An 18,625-nucleotide genomic window follows, 5' to 3' on the forward strand; every position below is an offset into this window, starting at 1 on the left:
TATGTAACTCCAGAGCTTTCGTTGTCATATATATATATATATATATATGCCCCCACCTACAAAATTGTCTCCAACGGACCTGATATTTCATTTGGTACTGACATGGTAAAACATTTACACAATCAATTACTAATCAGCTCTTACAAAATACTAAATTCAGAAGCACATGTTGTCTAACTTGGTTGTATACATTGTCTAACTTGGTTGTATATATTAACAAACATAGAACTAAAAAATCCCTTTGTACGAATGAAAAAAAAGAAGAAAAAGCGCCTTAAAATGACGGCTGATTTTTACATACAATTACAGTGTATGTACAAGATGAATACTATGACACTGTTCACTATACAAGAACAAGTTACACAATCCATTGTTGGGTAACCCTGTCACAGTGAAGGATATAGTTCAGATGATTCAATCAAAACTCTAGGAGGAAATGTCAATGCTATGAATTTTAATTATATTTAATTAAAACAATTAACAAAATATATTCCACCAAGTCAGGTCGTTTTACATAAACAGATTGTATATGAAATATTTTTACAACAAGTCTTAAATATTAGTTAAAAGGACTATCCAGACTTTGCTGCATTGTTATATGTTTGCGACTAATAAAATAGTTCAACGACCAAAAGTACACATTAAATATATTTTCTTATTTTGAATATCAGTGTCTGCATATATTCAATGCATTTCTGATTTGTCTTAATATTTGTAAGTAACTCAAACTGGATTTGGTCTCCAAATAATTTTGTATATACGACAAAATATATATTAGGAAATAAAATGAAGTTTGACCTAGAACAATATACTAGGACAATCAGAAACACATTTAATACTAGTATATAGTCACTATTATTTCATGCAAAAAATATATTTACTATAAAATTACAGTCATAAAAAAGTGACCGTTAATTAGCAACATCTTAACAACTGCAGCAAACTCAAGATAGTCCCTGTAATTGAAAAATAAACCATAAACTGTTTAAAAGCTTTTCATTACCATTTCATCTCAGTACTTGTACAGTGTGTTTTGAGTTCATTTTAAAGAAACTAATGTATCGAAAAGAAACTGTTACATAGATCTATCATGAAGGACCATCTTTCGCTGTAACAAGAGTTCCCTAACTCTGCAATCTCTCTCATAGAATGCTGCACAAAATCATTATACTGTAATAGTAATCAAGACTAAACAAGCATTATTCTATACAAAACATGTAAAATGCCACAACTGATGTTCGTGACACAACATAAACTGTACAATAACATGCTTTATGTTCTGTGAGATGAAGTTATTTGACATAGCAGCTGCTGTTGGTGAACTTTCAACATGCTTTAGGTTCTGTGAGATGAAGTTATTTGACATAGCAGCTGCTGTTGGTGAACTTTCGACATGCTTTAGGTTCTGTGAGATGAAGTTATTTGACATAGCAGCTGCTGTTGGTGAACTTTCGACATGCTTTAGGTTCTGTGAGATGAAGTTATTTGACATAGCAGCTGCTGTTGGTGAACTTTCGACATGCTTTAGGTTCTGTGAGATGAAGTTATTTGACATAGCAGCTGCTGTTGGTGAACTTTCGACCAGGCGCTAGACCTGCTTCTTTTGCCATCTTCTGCAAGATGCCGTTGAATCTGGTAGAGGGAGTTGGCTCGGGTAAAAACCATGGTTCACCTGTTGGAAATTTGATTACAGTACCATAAAATGGAGCATCAGCCATCAACAACTCCGGTGGTCTTCTATCCTCGTAAATCTTGTAAAGTTCCACAAAACACCTGTCTGGTTCATCAATGTTGGCATACAAAGGTTTAGAGCGATTCTTCACACTCTGTTTTGGGCCAGCATATCTAAGAAATTCTCTGCCTGTGTGGTCAATATTGAGAACAATATCTCCCCACTTGAGGTTGCAGTGTTCAATTCGACTCTTGATACCCAAAAACATAGTGTTAATAAACCACATTGTGTTAAACAGAGTGTCAGGAGAACACGCACCAAGTTGGTTCTTTTGGAACAAGATTTCAACATCCTCTTCTGTTACCATATCCACTTTCTGAGGGATGTTCTTTACCTTGAGCTCTTCTATTTTAATCCTTAGAATTTCTCGTGATTTGCTAAAGGCACTGTCACTTGTAATAGAGTATGGGTAATTGTGTTCACGCAAATATTTTTGTAGGCGATTTTGAATATTTTTGAGAGAAAAGGGTGTGAAATCTTCACCTGTTTTGTTTTTTTTGACATTTTCATAAAAGCTAGCCAGTAACAGATCAAGTTTCTGAGGTGGTATCAAATGCATGGGTTCCGAATAACCTTGTTGTCTGTGATATTCAGTAAAAAGGTTTATCGCGTACTGCATGTGCCTTTGAGGTTCTTTCGCCACGATGCTCTGTGAAGACGTAGAAGGTTCATTTGGCTGAGACTGAGAAAACGAGTGTTGTGACAAAGATGCAGTAGCTGCAGCCAAACCTTCATCTTCTTCAATATCATCACTATCCAGTTCAATAATCTCATCTCCACTTTCCTCCATCAATGAGATATTAGACAGGCTTGATGGAGCTTTTATCACATGCCCAGAAGCAGTGGTCTTGACGCAATCACTGGGCAAGCTGGTCAGTTTTTGTTCCATTGGACTGGAAATGAACTGATGGGGACTCTCTGTAGATATGGTAGATGTAACCTGGTCCCTATGATGAGGATCATACATGTAATGACTATCAAGTGGATCTTGCTCAACCTGACCTGAAGTAATTGCTGCACGCATAGCAATGCCTTGTTCCATACGACTTGAAGTATAGGTATCTTGTCTTCCAACAGGCAACTTCGGTTTGTCTTTTTCAGTATGTCCTGACATTACTGCTGCACGCATGGCAATACCTTTTGCCATGTGACTAGAAGTGTAAACATCTTCCCTTTCAATAGATAAATTAGGACTTAATGCAATGGCTGCACGCAAAGCAATACCTTTCTCCATGTGACTCGAGATGTAAGTATCTTGCCTTTCAATAAACTTGGAATTGTCTTTTTCTCCACGACTTGATACAGTAGCTGTTCGCAAGGCAATACCTTTTTCCATGTGACTTGAAGTGTATGTATCTTGTCTTTTAATAGTCAGATTAGGACTTTCTTGTTCACCTTTACTGGATGATGCAGTCACTGTACGCAAAGCAATGCCTTTTTCCATGTGACTTGAAGTGTATGTATCTTGTCTTTCAATAGTCAGACTGGGACTTTCTTGTTCACTTTTACTGGATAATGCAGTCACTGTACGCAAAGCAATGCTTTTTTCCATGTGACTTGAAGTATATGCATCTTGTCTTTCAACAGGCAACTTGGAATTGTCTTTTTCTCCCTGACTCGTAGCAGACACTCGCAAAGCAATGCCTTGTTCCATGTGACTTGAAGTATATGTATCCTGTCTTTCAACGGACAAATTAGGACCATCTTTTTCAGGACCTGGTAGTACAGCACTCTGTCTGTCTGGAGCAAGGTCGGGGCCTTGTTCGGCATGACCAGAAACATATGTATGGTGGCCGTCTGTTGACAAGTTGGAACTCTCTTCTTCACTGTCACTGGATGCAGTGTCATGTTTATCTGATGGTAACTCAGTGCCTTGTTCCACATGACTGGAAACAAAGACATGCTGCTTTTCCACTGGCAAGCTAGCTGTGTCTTTTTCACTACGACCTGGTGCAAATGTAGAATGACTATCAGGAGGCAGATTGGAAACTTGGTCTTTCTGACTTGAAGCACAGGGTTGTTGTTTTTCCACTGGTAAGCTAGTCGAGTCTTGTTCACTATGACTTGGTGCTAAAGAGTGAGGTCTACTCTGGGACCCGCTAGTGTCTTTGTCCATATGTCTTGAAGGAAAGGTATGGTGTCTTTCTAAAGGCAAATCTGGATGACCGTGTATCATTTGATCAGATGGATAAGAGTGATGGTCCTCCATGTCAGAACAAGAGTCATTCATTGAATCATTCGAGTCATACATAAAGTCCTCACTATCTGAATCTGGATGTTCGTCGTCATGGAGATGTTCAGGTGAGTGACATGGTCGTGCAACTCTTCCCTCGTCTGAAGGGTTGGACTGTACTAACTTTATAAACTTCCTTGGCTGGATCTCTCTATTTCCTGAAAATATAGAATTCTTACTTTAAAGACAAACAAAGACGATTATGCAAATATATACTTAAATGTAAACAAGATTTTTTAGAATTAAAGAGATTGTTCTGTTTGGTGCCATTATAACATGTTTGCAACTAATAGAGCCTTTTTAATGACTAAAATTATGTATTTTATTTAATTATTTATTTAGAATATCATTGTGCATATATTTATTTAATGTGTTTTTAGTTGTTCTAATGTTTGTAGTAGCCCAAGCTTAATTCAACCAGTCAATAATTTTGTATGCACAAAAAAGAATTTATATTAGGAAAAAAGCATTCTGAGAGTACTACAAAAGCAATATAAAAGCAATTTATACTGTGCTCAACAAATCTGCATATCTCCTACGTTCAAGGGACATAACTCCATGAGAATCAGGAATTACAATGTTCTCATAAAGTATTTTGAAATAAATTATTGATTTAAAATTCAAGTCCAGTTTTTAGCACCAAACTCCACTGAAATCTATATTTGTTTACATTGAACAGAGCAATTCTATGCGCCGGGTCAATCAAACAAGGCCTTGTTTATCTTATAGGGATGTAATACATGTAAAAAATACAGAGTAAATAGGTGATGTTTAAGGAAGAGAGACAGAATACAGACTAAAGAGATATAGTACAGTAAAGAGACACATAATTTGTTAAACAAATATTGTTGAATTTTAATCTTGTAGGAGATCTTTTGCCTTCATTAGTTATTAATTATGGCCATTCACAAGGACACCCTCTAATCAAGGGTCATCACAATATCACCATAAAAGTCAAACTTGATCTGTAATAGCACATGATAAAGCTATACATAAAATACCGTAAGGTGTTCAAAAAAACCTAAAATGTCCGGGAAAAGAAATTTTCATATAGATCTCAAGGGCTATATAAAAAAAAGGGCAGAAAAACAAATCATCAAATTTCCTAAGTTCAAGGGCCATAAGTCTGTCAGAACTTGGTGAATCGCCATGTAAGTCAACCATGATCAGTAACAGTACTTAATAATGATACACACAAAATTTCAGATAATATTATCTTGAGGCATTGTGAAAAACAATGTCTGGAAAACTAATATATGTGACAGACAGACATTGGACCAGTAAGTATTAATAAAATTATGTTTGAGCTCCTACAAACATTAGGAGGATAAGAAACCATGAATACACAGAACACAATGGATGTACAGACACTGGTATCCTGAACAATTTAAAATGTATTGCTGAAAAGACTGAAAATTAGAAACATCTTAAACTGAGGACTGTCTTTTTATATACATGTACATTTGCTAAAAAAAATATTTTAAATTGTGATTTAATTAAACAAGAGGCCTATATGGACCCAAATGGTCACTTAAGTTATGACATCATCCATTTATATATCCCCTTGTGAAAACTTGCTACATGTAATTCAGTCCAGTGGACAATTTTTTTTTATTATTATATATATATATTTTTTTTTTTATTATAACATTTCAATTTAATTTTGTCCTTTACGGCAACGTTCAAGGAACAAATTCTGAATAAAATGCTAAGTATTATGCTAGCTACTAATCTGGAATTACAAAGTACTTTTACAAAAAAAACCCAGCCCCAAACCAAACCACAACAACAGCAACAAATGAACATGAACAAATAACTATCATTAGTAATTCTGGATAATAAGAGCAGATACAACAAAAGATGCAAACCACTGATAAAAAGATACAAAATTTGCATTTGTTTTACAATTATGTTACCTCCTGGTCTTGAAGCAGTGCTCAAGGGTACATACACTTTCCTTGGTGTTCTTTTGGTTTTTGGTCCCGTTGTACAAGGTGTGAACTCTTTGGATTTTAAGAATCCTATTGGCTCAGCAATCAAGAATTCTTCTTTTAAAATATTCAAGTCACTGATATTAGAATTAATTTCCACATTGGGAATGAAATCGGTGTCTTCAGGTTCTTGTTTGATCTGCACTAATCCCTCCTCAATTCCATGTATTCTTTGGTTTGCATCATGCTGCACAAAACCATGCTGCACAGGAGGTCGTTGGTGTGGGTAAAATGGCTCTTTATGAGTGGTGGCAGTTGCTGAATCTGGTTTAATACTGTGGTCATATGTGTCCTCTTCCTCTTCACATATCTCCTGTTTCACTATGATCTTCTGAGGTTTTGGAGACAGGGTCCTCTTTTTGTCCACATTCTTAGGGTCCGATTCCACATGGGTTTCAGATTTCATCATAATATCTTTGTTTGATGAAATCCTTGGTTTTTCTGGACATTTCATTTTTGTCACGTGACTGGGATTTCTGCTATTCAAGTTGGGTGCAACTGCCGGATGTTTGTGACTAGATGACAGTGACTGAACATCCGAGATGGCCAAACCATGAGGTACTTCACCAGAAAAGCTATCCATGCTACTGTGTGTACAGCTATCCATAGAACTGTCATAGTCCTCATCAAACTCAGGACTGAAATCATGTTCATAGTGTTTTCTTGGATGGGGAACATTCCTCAATAGTGGTAGTGTTCGGAAAGCTTTTGTGCAGTAGCTTTCGCTAATCACACTCCCCGAGTTATGTACCATCTCACTGAGTACGTAACGTTCTTGTTTTGAGTTGTCCATCATTAGACATACATAACCACTCACTTCACATACTTGTTCAAAGTCCAAAAAGTTCCTGCAGAGTTTCTGCAAGTTATCCACAAATGTACAAAAGAATTCTTCCGAATACTGCTTCTCCATACTGTATACTTGTCTTTACTCAAATGATTGTAAATTCTGTAATACAAAAAACAAAACAATTTTAAATTAAAAAATTAAATATCAAATACACTATTCCATAAGATATATTACATCAGTTCACATTAGAAGTTCAAAAGAAATGATTCATGACTGTGATATTTTACCAACTCAAAATCAAAATATGGTTATTTATTACTGTTTTCACTTGCTCAAAATGATAATCTGTATAAACCTTCCTTATCACAGGTAACGCAACACATGCATTGTTGTTTAAATAACAGCCAGATGGGAGAAACATAAAGTCATAAAAATAGTAACTACTGTAGGTAGTACTAAACCAAATAACTTCCGGCTGGGTCAAAGTTCGAGGTGCACCCAACTTTTGATAGAGAAGTGAACACCTGTGATTGGTTATAAATGTGAGTGTGTTGGTTGTAAAAAATAATAGTTTCATCTGGGTAAAAAAAAATATGCAATTTTATTTCATCTAGTACCAATGTGTCAAGCAGCCTTGTGCTTGAAACATGTATGGGGTACCTGTAAAAAAAAGTACTCGAATTTTTTGCGGAACTAGGGTAGTCAAAGACGCTACCCGTTATCTCAGAAATGAGCAGCTTGACCCCCAATTTTTTCTGATTCACTTTAAGTGTGAGGGGTGGTAGTATTTATATCCGTGGCGTTTATGTTGATTGATACGCTGCAGGTAGGAGTTTTAGCCACATATGTTACTATTGTCGTCTATGGGATTTGATTTGGTAGTATATACCCTGTAAGGCCATCATCTTGATTGCTTCTTTTTCTATCTATCCATCTTTTTCTAAAACACACTAATGATGGCTTTAAAATTTTAATTCTTATAAGCAATTTTGATGTAGCTTTTATTCCTTGTGATCCAGAGAGCAAGCAATTATTTTATGATCAACACTTGTAATGCTGCTTACATATTTGGCAGTAAATTATTATTGGTTAATTCAGTAACAATTGATTCTAATTGGGTTTAACATTGTAAAGCTTAAAATACAAATTCACATCATAATACTGATCCATGGTCTAATAGTAAGGTGTAGTAGCATTCCAGCAATTAATAGTCCACCATCCTAAAAGCTATTAGTACGGGAGCCAGGGCCCGTGCTTATAAAACTTAAAGTCTAGACTTTAATAAAGTCCAAACTTTAACGTAATGCTATTTGAGTGGCGTTGCCATGATGTTAAAGTCTAGACTTTAAGGTTTATAAGCATGGGGCCAGGTCGATTTATCTATGTCAGAGAATCAGGAAGGTTTGAATATTGATTCTTATGCATGCCTTGAAATAAAACATTTTGGTGTACCTAACACAATGTCCTGCACCAATCAATTTGTGCCTGACATAAAAGAAATTGTACCTGTCACAAAACATTGTAAATAAAAATGAAATAAATTATGTTTTATGTTGTTTAATAATTGATATATTTAATTACTAAATATCCAATGCAGCAATTAAGGCAAAAGTCACCAAATGATGACATTTATTATTGTTACGTACTTACTAGTCTATGATGCATTAATATATGTCCTCTAGTAAGGCTGTATCCTAACCAGCCGTGAGCTACATGAGCGATTATTTTAGAAATCATGGATTTCAATTGCCGTATCCTAACCGCACGCATGCGATGCACATATGTCGCGTCGCGCGCGTACAGTTAGGATGTGGCAATGGAAATCAATGATTTCTAAAATAATCGCCCGCGGCCAGTTAGGATAGGGCTTAAGAAACCCATGAAACTGTCGTCACTATCACTTTGTGTTGAACTTTCAGATTCACGATGATCTGACTCAGACTCATCCATTTTTTTCAATGTCATCAGTGTCTTGTTTGTGGTAATATTCTACATTTTTGGTTGCCGGGTGATTTTTAGCATTTGACACATGCAGATTTGTGGACTCTTTGATCCATGTGTCAGAAAAATCGTGATTATACTGCATTTCGTTTTGAAATGTTTTGCAGAGCGGACACGTCAAAAGTGTAACCTCGCCTTTGGTGTTTTCTTCAAACTGTAGCCACAAAGAGGCATTTGTTTTAACAAAATCCTCCTTTTGACATTTTAGTTCAGTGCTAGATTTTCAGATACTACTCTGCGGGATATTCGTTTGGGAATTTGGGGGGGATGATTTAATTGGCGACTGCCTGCCGCGGATACTGGGAACAGGGACAATTGATTTGTCATTATCGGTACCTGTCTGTTCTTTTACAGCAAAGACTGAAGTTATTTTGTTCAACATCCTTTAATTGTTAACCACGAGGCAATTTGAATTGCAAACTTTAAACGAAAACGCCACAGAAGTATACGCTAAGTACGAAAGGTCAATTACTAATATGTGTGACATCACTTTTTACAATGTAAGTTCCCGCAAAATCGAGACTATGAAAAATCTTACTAAACAGGTACGAAGACTGTAGATGAACTTCGTGTTGGACTGCCAAGTGCCCCGCGAACCCCACTGGTACACATTTGTGTTTTTTCATTTGTAATCTTTTTATTTTTTTTATTGGTGAATTAAGTGTATTCGACTCCAAAACAGACGGTTTATACTACAACGCGAGCTTCGGACATGGTGACCGGCGCAATCAACATTGTTACTGACAAGTTACAAATTTGTACCGGACAATGACCATGACCGGCCGCTTATTTCAAGGCTTGTTATGTAAAAATATGTGTAGATTTCAGATCTGCAACTCTTACTTGCCTAAACCTGTACGTTAATTGGGAATTTGCATACTTTTAATGGTATGTCAAGGTCAATTTGTGTTCGATTTGCTGCTACCCAAAAACAAGTCCATGGGACTCCAAATTTCAGTTATAGGGGAGATTAAACTCTTTAAAAATGTTTGAATTTTTAGTGATGCTAGATTTGCTAGATTTCCATAATTGGTCAATTTGACCTACATTTTGAAGGTCAAATGAAGATCATTGTTTCTGTAAATGACACAAATCATTGGTTTCTTTTCATTCTTACCAATAATATTGATCAATAATGGTCATATTATGACTTTGGTTTATAGATATATTCATTAGACATCTAGTAGGGGTGCTCCCTTATTGAAATTTCAAGGGCAGATCCATAATTTAACAAAATTTAGGAAATTATTACGTCCACATTTTGGGGCATGGTTTGTTAAAAATAGGTATCAATGGTTAATGATATCCGTACATGGTATGGTTTATGGTGAGGGTAGGTGCGATTTACGGTGAGGGTAGGTTCCCACACAAAGGTGACCTTTAAAGGTCATTTTGTGGGTCATTTAATGTCATTTAGGGTCAAATTAGTGGAAGTTAGGTTTTTTTACATTTTTTTTATCTTTGTGGGTAGGACTTTTTACAAATATGCTACTTAAAGTTTGATTTTCATAAATATGATTATAATGGATCATTATATATTACAATTTACATGCAAATTATAGGGAAACATGATATAAAAATCAACTGATCTCGAAGTCATATCTTTCTGGGGCAGATCCAGAATTTAATCAAAGAGAATAATTTCTGAATGGGTTATGTCCACATTGTGGGCATGGTTTGTTAGCACCGTGTACCCATGCTTAGTGAGGTCTTTACATGGTGAATGTAGGTACAGTTTATGGCGAGGGGAAGTACCCATGCGAAATTGACTCTTAAGAATCAGTTTGGGGTCATTTAAGGTCATATTAGGAAAAATTTAGTTTTTTTACATTTTTCTGATCTTTGCGGGTAGGGCTTTTTTTACAATTATGCTACTTAAAGTTCGCTTTTCATGAATAGCTGATAATGAATCATCATATATTACAATTTACATGCAAACTATAGGCAAACATGATACACAAATCAAGTGATCTTGAAATTATGTTTACTAATGTCTAAAACCTATGTTAGAAATAATTAATGGTAGCTTTGTTAGAAATAGGTACCCATGCTTATTGATGTTTATACAGAGTAAGGTTTATGATGAATCCACACAAAATTTACCTGTACTGAGATCTGTTTAAGGCAAGGTTTATGGTGAAGGTAGGTTTTCACACCATTGTGACATTGAAAGGTCACTTTAGTGGTGATTTTAGATGTCAGTGCAAGTCAAAATCAATATTTTGGTTACTTTGTTTTAATATCTATGAGAGTAAGTTTTTTCTAAAAAGTGTTGTTTAAGGTTTACTCTTGATTATGACTAATTGATCAGTATATATTTCAATATTCATATAAACTAAGGGGAATCTGTAATGAAAAATGTGTTTATTTAACAATATTCATTTCGCGCATCACATCCTTCCCCAAATATCTTAATGCAAGTTTTAGACCACTATCAGTTTATAGACTCTTCACATGTACCAATATGTATGGTTGGATATAGGTCTTCCCACATATAACTCGGTGTTATCCTTGCTAGATTATAGACAGAAGTATTTTAGAACTTCTGGTTTTTTTTTTTAATATCCTTAACCTGAGTATCAATCCCAACATCTGATTCAGTAGCTCCATACATGCAACATACATATACCACAGTTCAAGAGGTCCACAACAGTTCCACTCTTTAAGAATGACAAGAATACAGTTCGTTTCATTAATAATTAATGAAACATTGGAACTACACTTGTGTCAAATGAATGTCGCATCTATAATTTTGCAAAATTTACCTTTCTCTTTCCTGCTCCTTAGATTTTTGTTGGTAGCTTTATGTAGTTTCTCAATACGAGTGTCAAAAATAATATCATCTTTTCTGGTGGAATCATCAATCTTTCCCAAAACTATGTTGACAAATGTGTTTGCAATTGGTTTGTTTAATGCATAGATCAGAGCATAGCTATCAAACATGTAAGGTAAGAAAACTGTCAGTCTACAAATTATCACTCTGCGTAGCATTCCTTTGACATAAGTATTATCCCAGTTGATCATGCAGGATCAGAGTAACAATGTGTTTTGTTTTCTATTCAATATTCTATGGAACATGGGGTTACATTAGTTTTTAAGTATGGGCTCATCATTGGAGATGGTTGAGGATCCAAAAATGGCACATTCAAACAGATAGGAAATTATGACACAGCTATATATACACAATATTTCATCCATGCATGAAGCATATTCTCGAGTTGTGGTTGAATGCAGACAGACACATAACACTATTAATGGTTTGCTATCTTGGTCACCCTAAAGACGAAACTTTGATAACATTTGGGTAGTCATCAATTACTGAGCTGGACATACTCCACTTGAAACACACTGATGTCACGGATTGCAGTAAACATTGTGGATTTTCTGAACCAGTTGATAATTTGTATGGTGATACAGAGTCACTGATAAAGCCAGGAAGAAGTGAAGGCTCTGGAGGTGTTTCCACCATCAAGAATGCCTCAGTTACATTTGAAAAGAGATAATTTCTGATTATACTTTTAAAGCATTCCATAATTTAACAGTAGTCTACCTCCTGTTTAAGAAGATTGGAAAAATAAATTGAATGTAGTAAAACAAGGCAGATATGTATTCCAGAATAAACATGTAGCGCAATCCATTGCTGCTATCAATCAATCATAATATGAAACCGGTTAGTTACATGGCAATTGTTCATGTTGAATGATAAGTTTAATCATAGAAACCCATTAAGACATACCATTTTAATTGTTGCTAGAATAAACAGTGATATTGTCTTTAATTAGATGATAACATTATATCTTAAATACTGATAATATTCAACAACTCCCCCGCCACCCACCCCCCCCCCCCCAATTTTTTTTTTTTTTTAAATAATAATAATAATTTACCTTAATTTGTGCCAAATGACTTTAAATGATCTTAACATGACAGGGTACCTACCCTCTATGTAAACCTTACACTATATAGAATTAAGCATGTGTCCCCATTTGTAACAAAACGTGCCTGAAATTGTATTTGGCTAGTCATTTAAAAAGACAGATGGGATCTGTTTAAATTCCCAATAATATTATATGAAGCCTATTTCATTTCATTCTACACCAAAACCAAAGATTAAACATAACATATATAAATTTATATTTAATATTTTTCTTCATAAACATCTTTAGAACAATTAGTTAACTTAAAAATATCATTTGATTTTATTCAGGTTGAGAAACAGTTAATTTAGTGAGTACTCCTTTATCTTTGGGTAGTGGCTGAGAGATGGAAACAATTTCAACATACCATTTAAAACATGCACATTCCCAGCTAACGCACAGGGTTGTTTTTTTTAACTGCTATACCAATGCAAATTATAACAGCCTGTCAGTTTGTATGCATTGTAGAGCCAGTTATCTATATACAGTATCTGGAAGAATGTATCGCACGAAATTAGTATTGTAAAATAAATGCATTTTTCGTTCCAGATTTCCAAGTTACATACAGCATCTAGAAGAATGTATCGCACGAAATTAATACTGTAAAATAAATGCATTTTTTATTCCAGATTTTCCAGTTAACATGCAGATTATACTGACCAATTAGATACATTTAATAATCAAAAGTACATCTTTAATAGCACTTTCTGGAAAGAACCTAGATTTACAGATAAAAAAAATAAACATTTCAATTTTGACCCTAATTAGCTTCTAAAATAACACCCTAAAGGTCAAAATGGCATGAGTACCTACCTTTACCATAAACCATACTCTACAAAGATCTCAATAAAGGTCAATTTAGCGTGAGTACCTACCCTCACCATAAGCCTAAAGTCTACTGCAGACGAGAGCTATCAGCTGAGCAAAAAGTTACTTCAGACTTTTAGCTCAGCTGATAGCTCTGAACAATTTCACTGCACATGATGAGCTAAGTGCTGAGCTACTTTGCTTATGACTGTAGCGATGATGTCACTTTAACGCAATGTTCGTGTTTCCATTGGTCAGTTAGTAAATTCAGCTCAGCTGATAGCTACAAACTACTGCATCAACATATATCATTCAACAGTTAAAATCCATATTTGCAGAAAATGGAATACCGAAAACCTTGGTTTCGGATAATGGGCCACAGTACAGCAGTCGTGAGTTCGCTTCATTCTGCGAATTATGGGGAATCACTCATGTGACGAGCTCACCCCTCTACCCGCAAAGCAATGGATTTATTGAAAGAATGGCACAGACCGTAAAAAAACTTACTTAAGAAATCTGAAAGTTCCGGACAAGATCCATATCTGGCCTTGTTGGCGTATCAAACTACTCCGATCGACAACAAATTAGCAGCACCAGCCAAACTGCTCAACAACAGAGACTATCGAACTCAACTACCATCAAGTGGCCGTTTACAACGCCTCCAGTCAGATGATTCAAATGTTGAACAGCTTCAACATCGCCAAAACATCCAGAAACACCAATATGACAAAAGATCCAGTGACTTAAGTGAACTTTCTCCCACACAACATGTTGTTATGTACCAACCGACATCAAACACCTGGATTCCAGCAGAAATAAAAGGTGTCTCCGATAAACCCAGATCGTACATTGTCGAAACTGCTAACAGGGTGGAATATCGTCGGAACCGTTCACATCTTAAGCCGGTGAAGACCCAACCACCTGATGGTGACTCTCGACAAGCCGACAATGAAACACAACTGCCTGACAGCGAAACAACCCAGGGAGAAGCACAAGATTCAAGGGTGTACTACTAGAAGTGGTCGTGTTGTGAAGTCGCCTCAAAGATTAGACTTGTAGTGGCTAAACAGTATTATTACAACTCTATATAATTTAGTCAGATATTAATAAGTAGTCTATGACAGTGTGCCAAAGGACAAGACTGTGACCAAATTAGTCATAATAATATCAGAATTAACATTACAAGAAACTTGAGATACTAACAGTTTATTTTATTATTTTGAACTTTTAATTTCTTAAAGAGCTTTATGTTTTAAAACATTTTTTAATATGTTAATTGTTCTACAATTGGTACAGCATTTAAAAGTAAGAATATTACTTTAGAGTAGCTAGTAATTTTTTCTTATTGTTTTCTAAAAGGCAGAGATGTGAAGTGCATTAATTGTAAGAACTACGGTACTAACAAGTGCGCGCTACACATGCGCAGTCGAGACTACCGGCCCGACCCGGCATGGTCACTGGCACAATGTAACAAGAGAAAATAAACAAATTACACATGCTACACCATTAGTTAGCTTCATACACTAATAAAGGTATTTTAACCCAAAATTATATTTAAATTTAAAAACACTTCATTATACAGGGCTCACCCTGGATCAAAAATACCTGTAGCCAAAATATTAGCCGAATGGAATTTTTATTAGCCATATTGAAAATGCTTTAGCCAAATTTGTTTTACGCAGTACTGTATAGAGTATTTATATATGAATATAAAATATATCTTTTTCAGCTAATTGTGTACAAACTGGAATAAATAGAAATAACAAAACCTCAATGGGGGTAGGGGCAGCTAATATATTACTTTGATTTTTCAGCGGGAGTGGGGTGCGGTGGGGATGGGGTTATGCATTATATTCAGAGTTTGAAGCCAGTACCCCATACACCCACCCCCACTTCTAAGGCCTATGACATTAAATTAACAAACATACAGAAATATGGGGGTGGGTGGATGTTTATTGAGGGTAGTTGTTTTTTCTTTCTTCCTTTTTTCTCTCCCAACTAAAAATTTGAGAGCTTTTTTTATATAGAGCTCATTATTTCTTTAAATAGCAATCTTTATGTTAATTTGAATTCTTTTTTCTTTTTTTTAAGTGACCCATCAATTCCCAACCCCAAACAATTTCATAATTTGTGTCATGTTGTTGCTGTTGATTTCAGCGTTGTGTTAAATGCTTGTTGTGATTTCTGCTTGCAAAATACCTCGACTAAGAATGCCGACTTCACAGTATACTCCATTTATTTAAAAAAAAAAAAAAAAAAAAAAAATACGGTAATAATAATAATAATAAAAAATAAAAATAAAACGTTAATAAAATTAAAACGTACGGTCTTTTTAAAATCCAGCTAACTTATTACAAATTTATAGCTAAAATTATCTAACAAATATGATTATTGTAAACTACTTTTATTCAGTGTACATTTAACTGCAATTTGTATAAATACTGCATGTTCATTTCCCGCGATAGCGATCTGCATGCGTGCTCTCGACCTTGGGTACGAAATTAACAAAGACAAAGGAATAAACAAAAACTGCAGTTAGGTATTCACTGATGCAAACAACTATTGTTTTTCTACAAATTTACATCATGATTTACTTTTGCGTAATTGTATTGTTTAATGTCCGCAACAATATCTCTTGACACGCGGGTGTCGGCTGACTCTGAAGTGTGACGTATATTCGCACCGAGAGCTGTCCTCAGTTCAGCCAACGAACGTTCTTCCTAACGTTCGTGAACTATTTAATTGGTCTTCGTCATGTCCATTTGGTTTAACGTGAAGCGTACAAACCAGTCTAGCGAACGTTTTGTTTTTGCTCGGTCTGGCTGAACTCGGCCCTTTGAGATAGCCTACATGTCTTTCGGCCCTGAACTGGCATGTGTATTAAAATTGACACGCTTTGTCGGGCTGTTTTTATTACTTTGGTTCAAAGATTTTACAAAGTAAAAATAACAAGTTACAGATCTTCCAGACATTGCTGTCATACATGTTGAATGCATGCCGTTAAAATTAATAACCATGATTATTAAAATAAGCAAACATTATAAGGCTTATGCTGAATTCTGCATGACACCATTTTTTTGTTACCGGTCGCGAGATCGCTATTACGCTATTTGAATATTTGGTATTATTATGTTTGAGGTGTCGGATAGATTATGTAACCGTTTGTTCACATCAGAAGACAGAAAATGGCTTAGCCAAAATTTTAGCCACTTACAAATTTTATTAGCCGACAGCGTGAGCCCTGACTATACCAATTTGCTTAGGTCTGGTCAATTTTTGCTAAACGGAGTTATTTCCCCTAAATAGAAAATGTCCATTTTGGGGGGTTAGGGCCAACTTAAATTTCTTTTTCTTATTTTTTCTTAATAGGCCTAGTTCTTTCAAAGGTATTCCATCAATACAGCAAACAAATTGCTATCATTCCTGTCATATTTAGAAGATGTCCGCGGTCCCCAGTAAAAACTCGGAGAATGGGAAATACGGTAACGCAATTAAGAGAAAAACATCATAATTTCTCCAAGATCGGAAACTACGGGGACCATGTAAAGCAGCAGTTTGAATACCTTTAAATTTATTATTGTATATGTTATTACATATGTAACAATAGTAACAATCTGAATGCGCATTTGACTTTTTAACATTACAAACCTTCTTCCACCATAATGCTGAAAAGGCCGACAACAAAAGCTATCCAAGGCCAACAACTCGGTAGGAACGCAACAAAAAAGTTCCCAAATAAGTGTCGGTGATACAGTAGCTCAACGGCCTCCGATTACTAGGGAGGACACAGCTGTTTTCGAGACATGCGTACCCCACAAAAAACAACAACAAAAAAACAAACAAAAAAACCCCGGCTCCTACAGTATCCCAACGCAGGGCCTACACTATTATAGGCTATAATTAATATGCATGTAATTATATCTAAATATTTCAATTTAAAAGACACTTTGACATCTCCCTTGGATGCCTACAAAATATTTAATGGCTGAACAATGATAAAATAAATAAATAATAAAATACAAAAAAAAAAAAAAAAAAAAAACGATATAAAAGATGCATATGAAGAAATAAAGTTTTTTGTTTAACGACACCACTAGAGCACAATGATTTATTAATCATCTGCACAATGCTCATAACACGCACGTTGCATGTTTTAATTTAACTGTCTTATTTTAAGTTGTATAGGATTGTTTTAGAAACAATATTTTATTATTTAAAAAAATAAGTTATTCTATGGTGATTGGATCATGGTTCAGCTTGTAGCTGGGAAGACATCCCATCTTGTTGAACTATGTAAACATGATTTTGAGCATGTGATGGATCGTGGCTGTATCCATGGCTGTCCATGGGAACAGAGCCTGATGAAAAGTTGCTCTTTAGGCAATCACCACTGGCGTCGCTGGTCGTTCATGGTACCATGCCCAAGATGTCAAAGTTTGTTTTGTTTAACGACACCACCAGAGCATATTGGGTTATTAATCATAGGCCATTAGATGTCAAACATTTGGTAATTTTAACATAGTTTTAGAGGAAACCCGCAACATTTTTCATTTAGAAGCAAGGAATCTTTTGTATGTATAATCCCACAGACAGGGTAACACATACCACGGCCGTTGATATACCAATTGTGGTGCACTGGGGTGTAACGAGAAAAACCCAATGGGTATCGATCCCAGACCGACGGCGCATCATGTGAGCGCTTTACCATTGAGCTACGTCCCGCCCCTGCCTTAGATGTATCTAGGTCTACTACACCGTACAATAGAAGCCGGAATGATCCTTTTACCAGAGTAGTTCTGTCGGTTCAGTTGCTCCTTGGAGATTCATGACAGTCATCATGCACTTGGAATGGGTCTTATTCAAGGCAGTCTGCCAAGAGGATGCCTCCGCGTACGTAACGCTGTTAGAAGTTCGACAGATACAACTTTCTCAGGAATATTGTTATTGGCCATCTTGGGAGCCACCTGCTCCATCCGCGTCTCGCCGGCACGGAAGCACGGGCAGCTGAACAGCAAGGAGAATCCGGGATATCTGGTGGATCCACAAAGAATACATGCTTCTTCGCTGGCTGGATAACTGGAGTTGGTTGGTGAGCAGTCGCAAGAAATGTTATGGACGCCGTCCATATGGAACCGCCGTCGGCAATTGGGTCGC

General features: G+C 35.8%; 1 protein-coding gene across 1 annotated transcript; it reads right to left on the minus strand.

Annotated features, from left to right (window-relative positions):
• Window positions 1-1,541: 1,541 nt before the first annotated feature.
• Window positions 1,542-17,443, minus strand: LOC121384288. Its single transcript, XM_041514601.1, has 3 exons — window positions 17,120-17,443; window positions 5,882-6,905; window positions 1,542-4,123 (listed from the first exon to the last, which is right to left on the minus strand). Exons 2-3 carry the CDS (start codon window positions 6,867-6,869, stop codon window positions 1,545-1,547), a joined length of 3,567 nt encoding a protein of 1,188 aa, XP_041370535.1. The 5' UTR covers window positions 6,870-6,905; window positions 17,120-17,443; the 3' UTR covers window positions 1,542-1,544.
• Window positions 17,444-18,625: the final 1,182 nt, after the last annotated feature.

This window comes from Gigantopelta aegis, chromosome 10 (genome assembly GCF_016097555.1).
Source record: "Gigantopelta aegis isolate Gae_Host chromosome 10, Gae_host_genome, whole genome shotgun sequence".
NCBI lineage: Eukaryota > Metazoa > Mollusca > Gastropoda > Neomphalida > Peltospiridae > Gigantopelta > Gigantopelta aegis.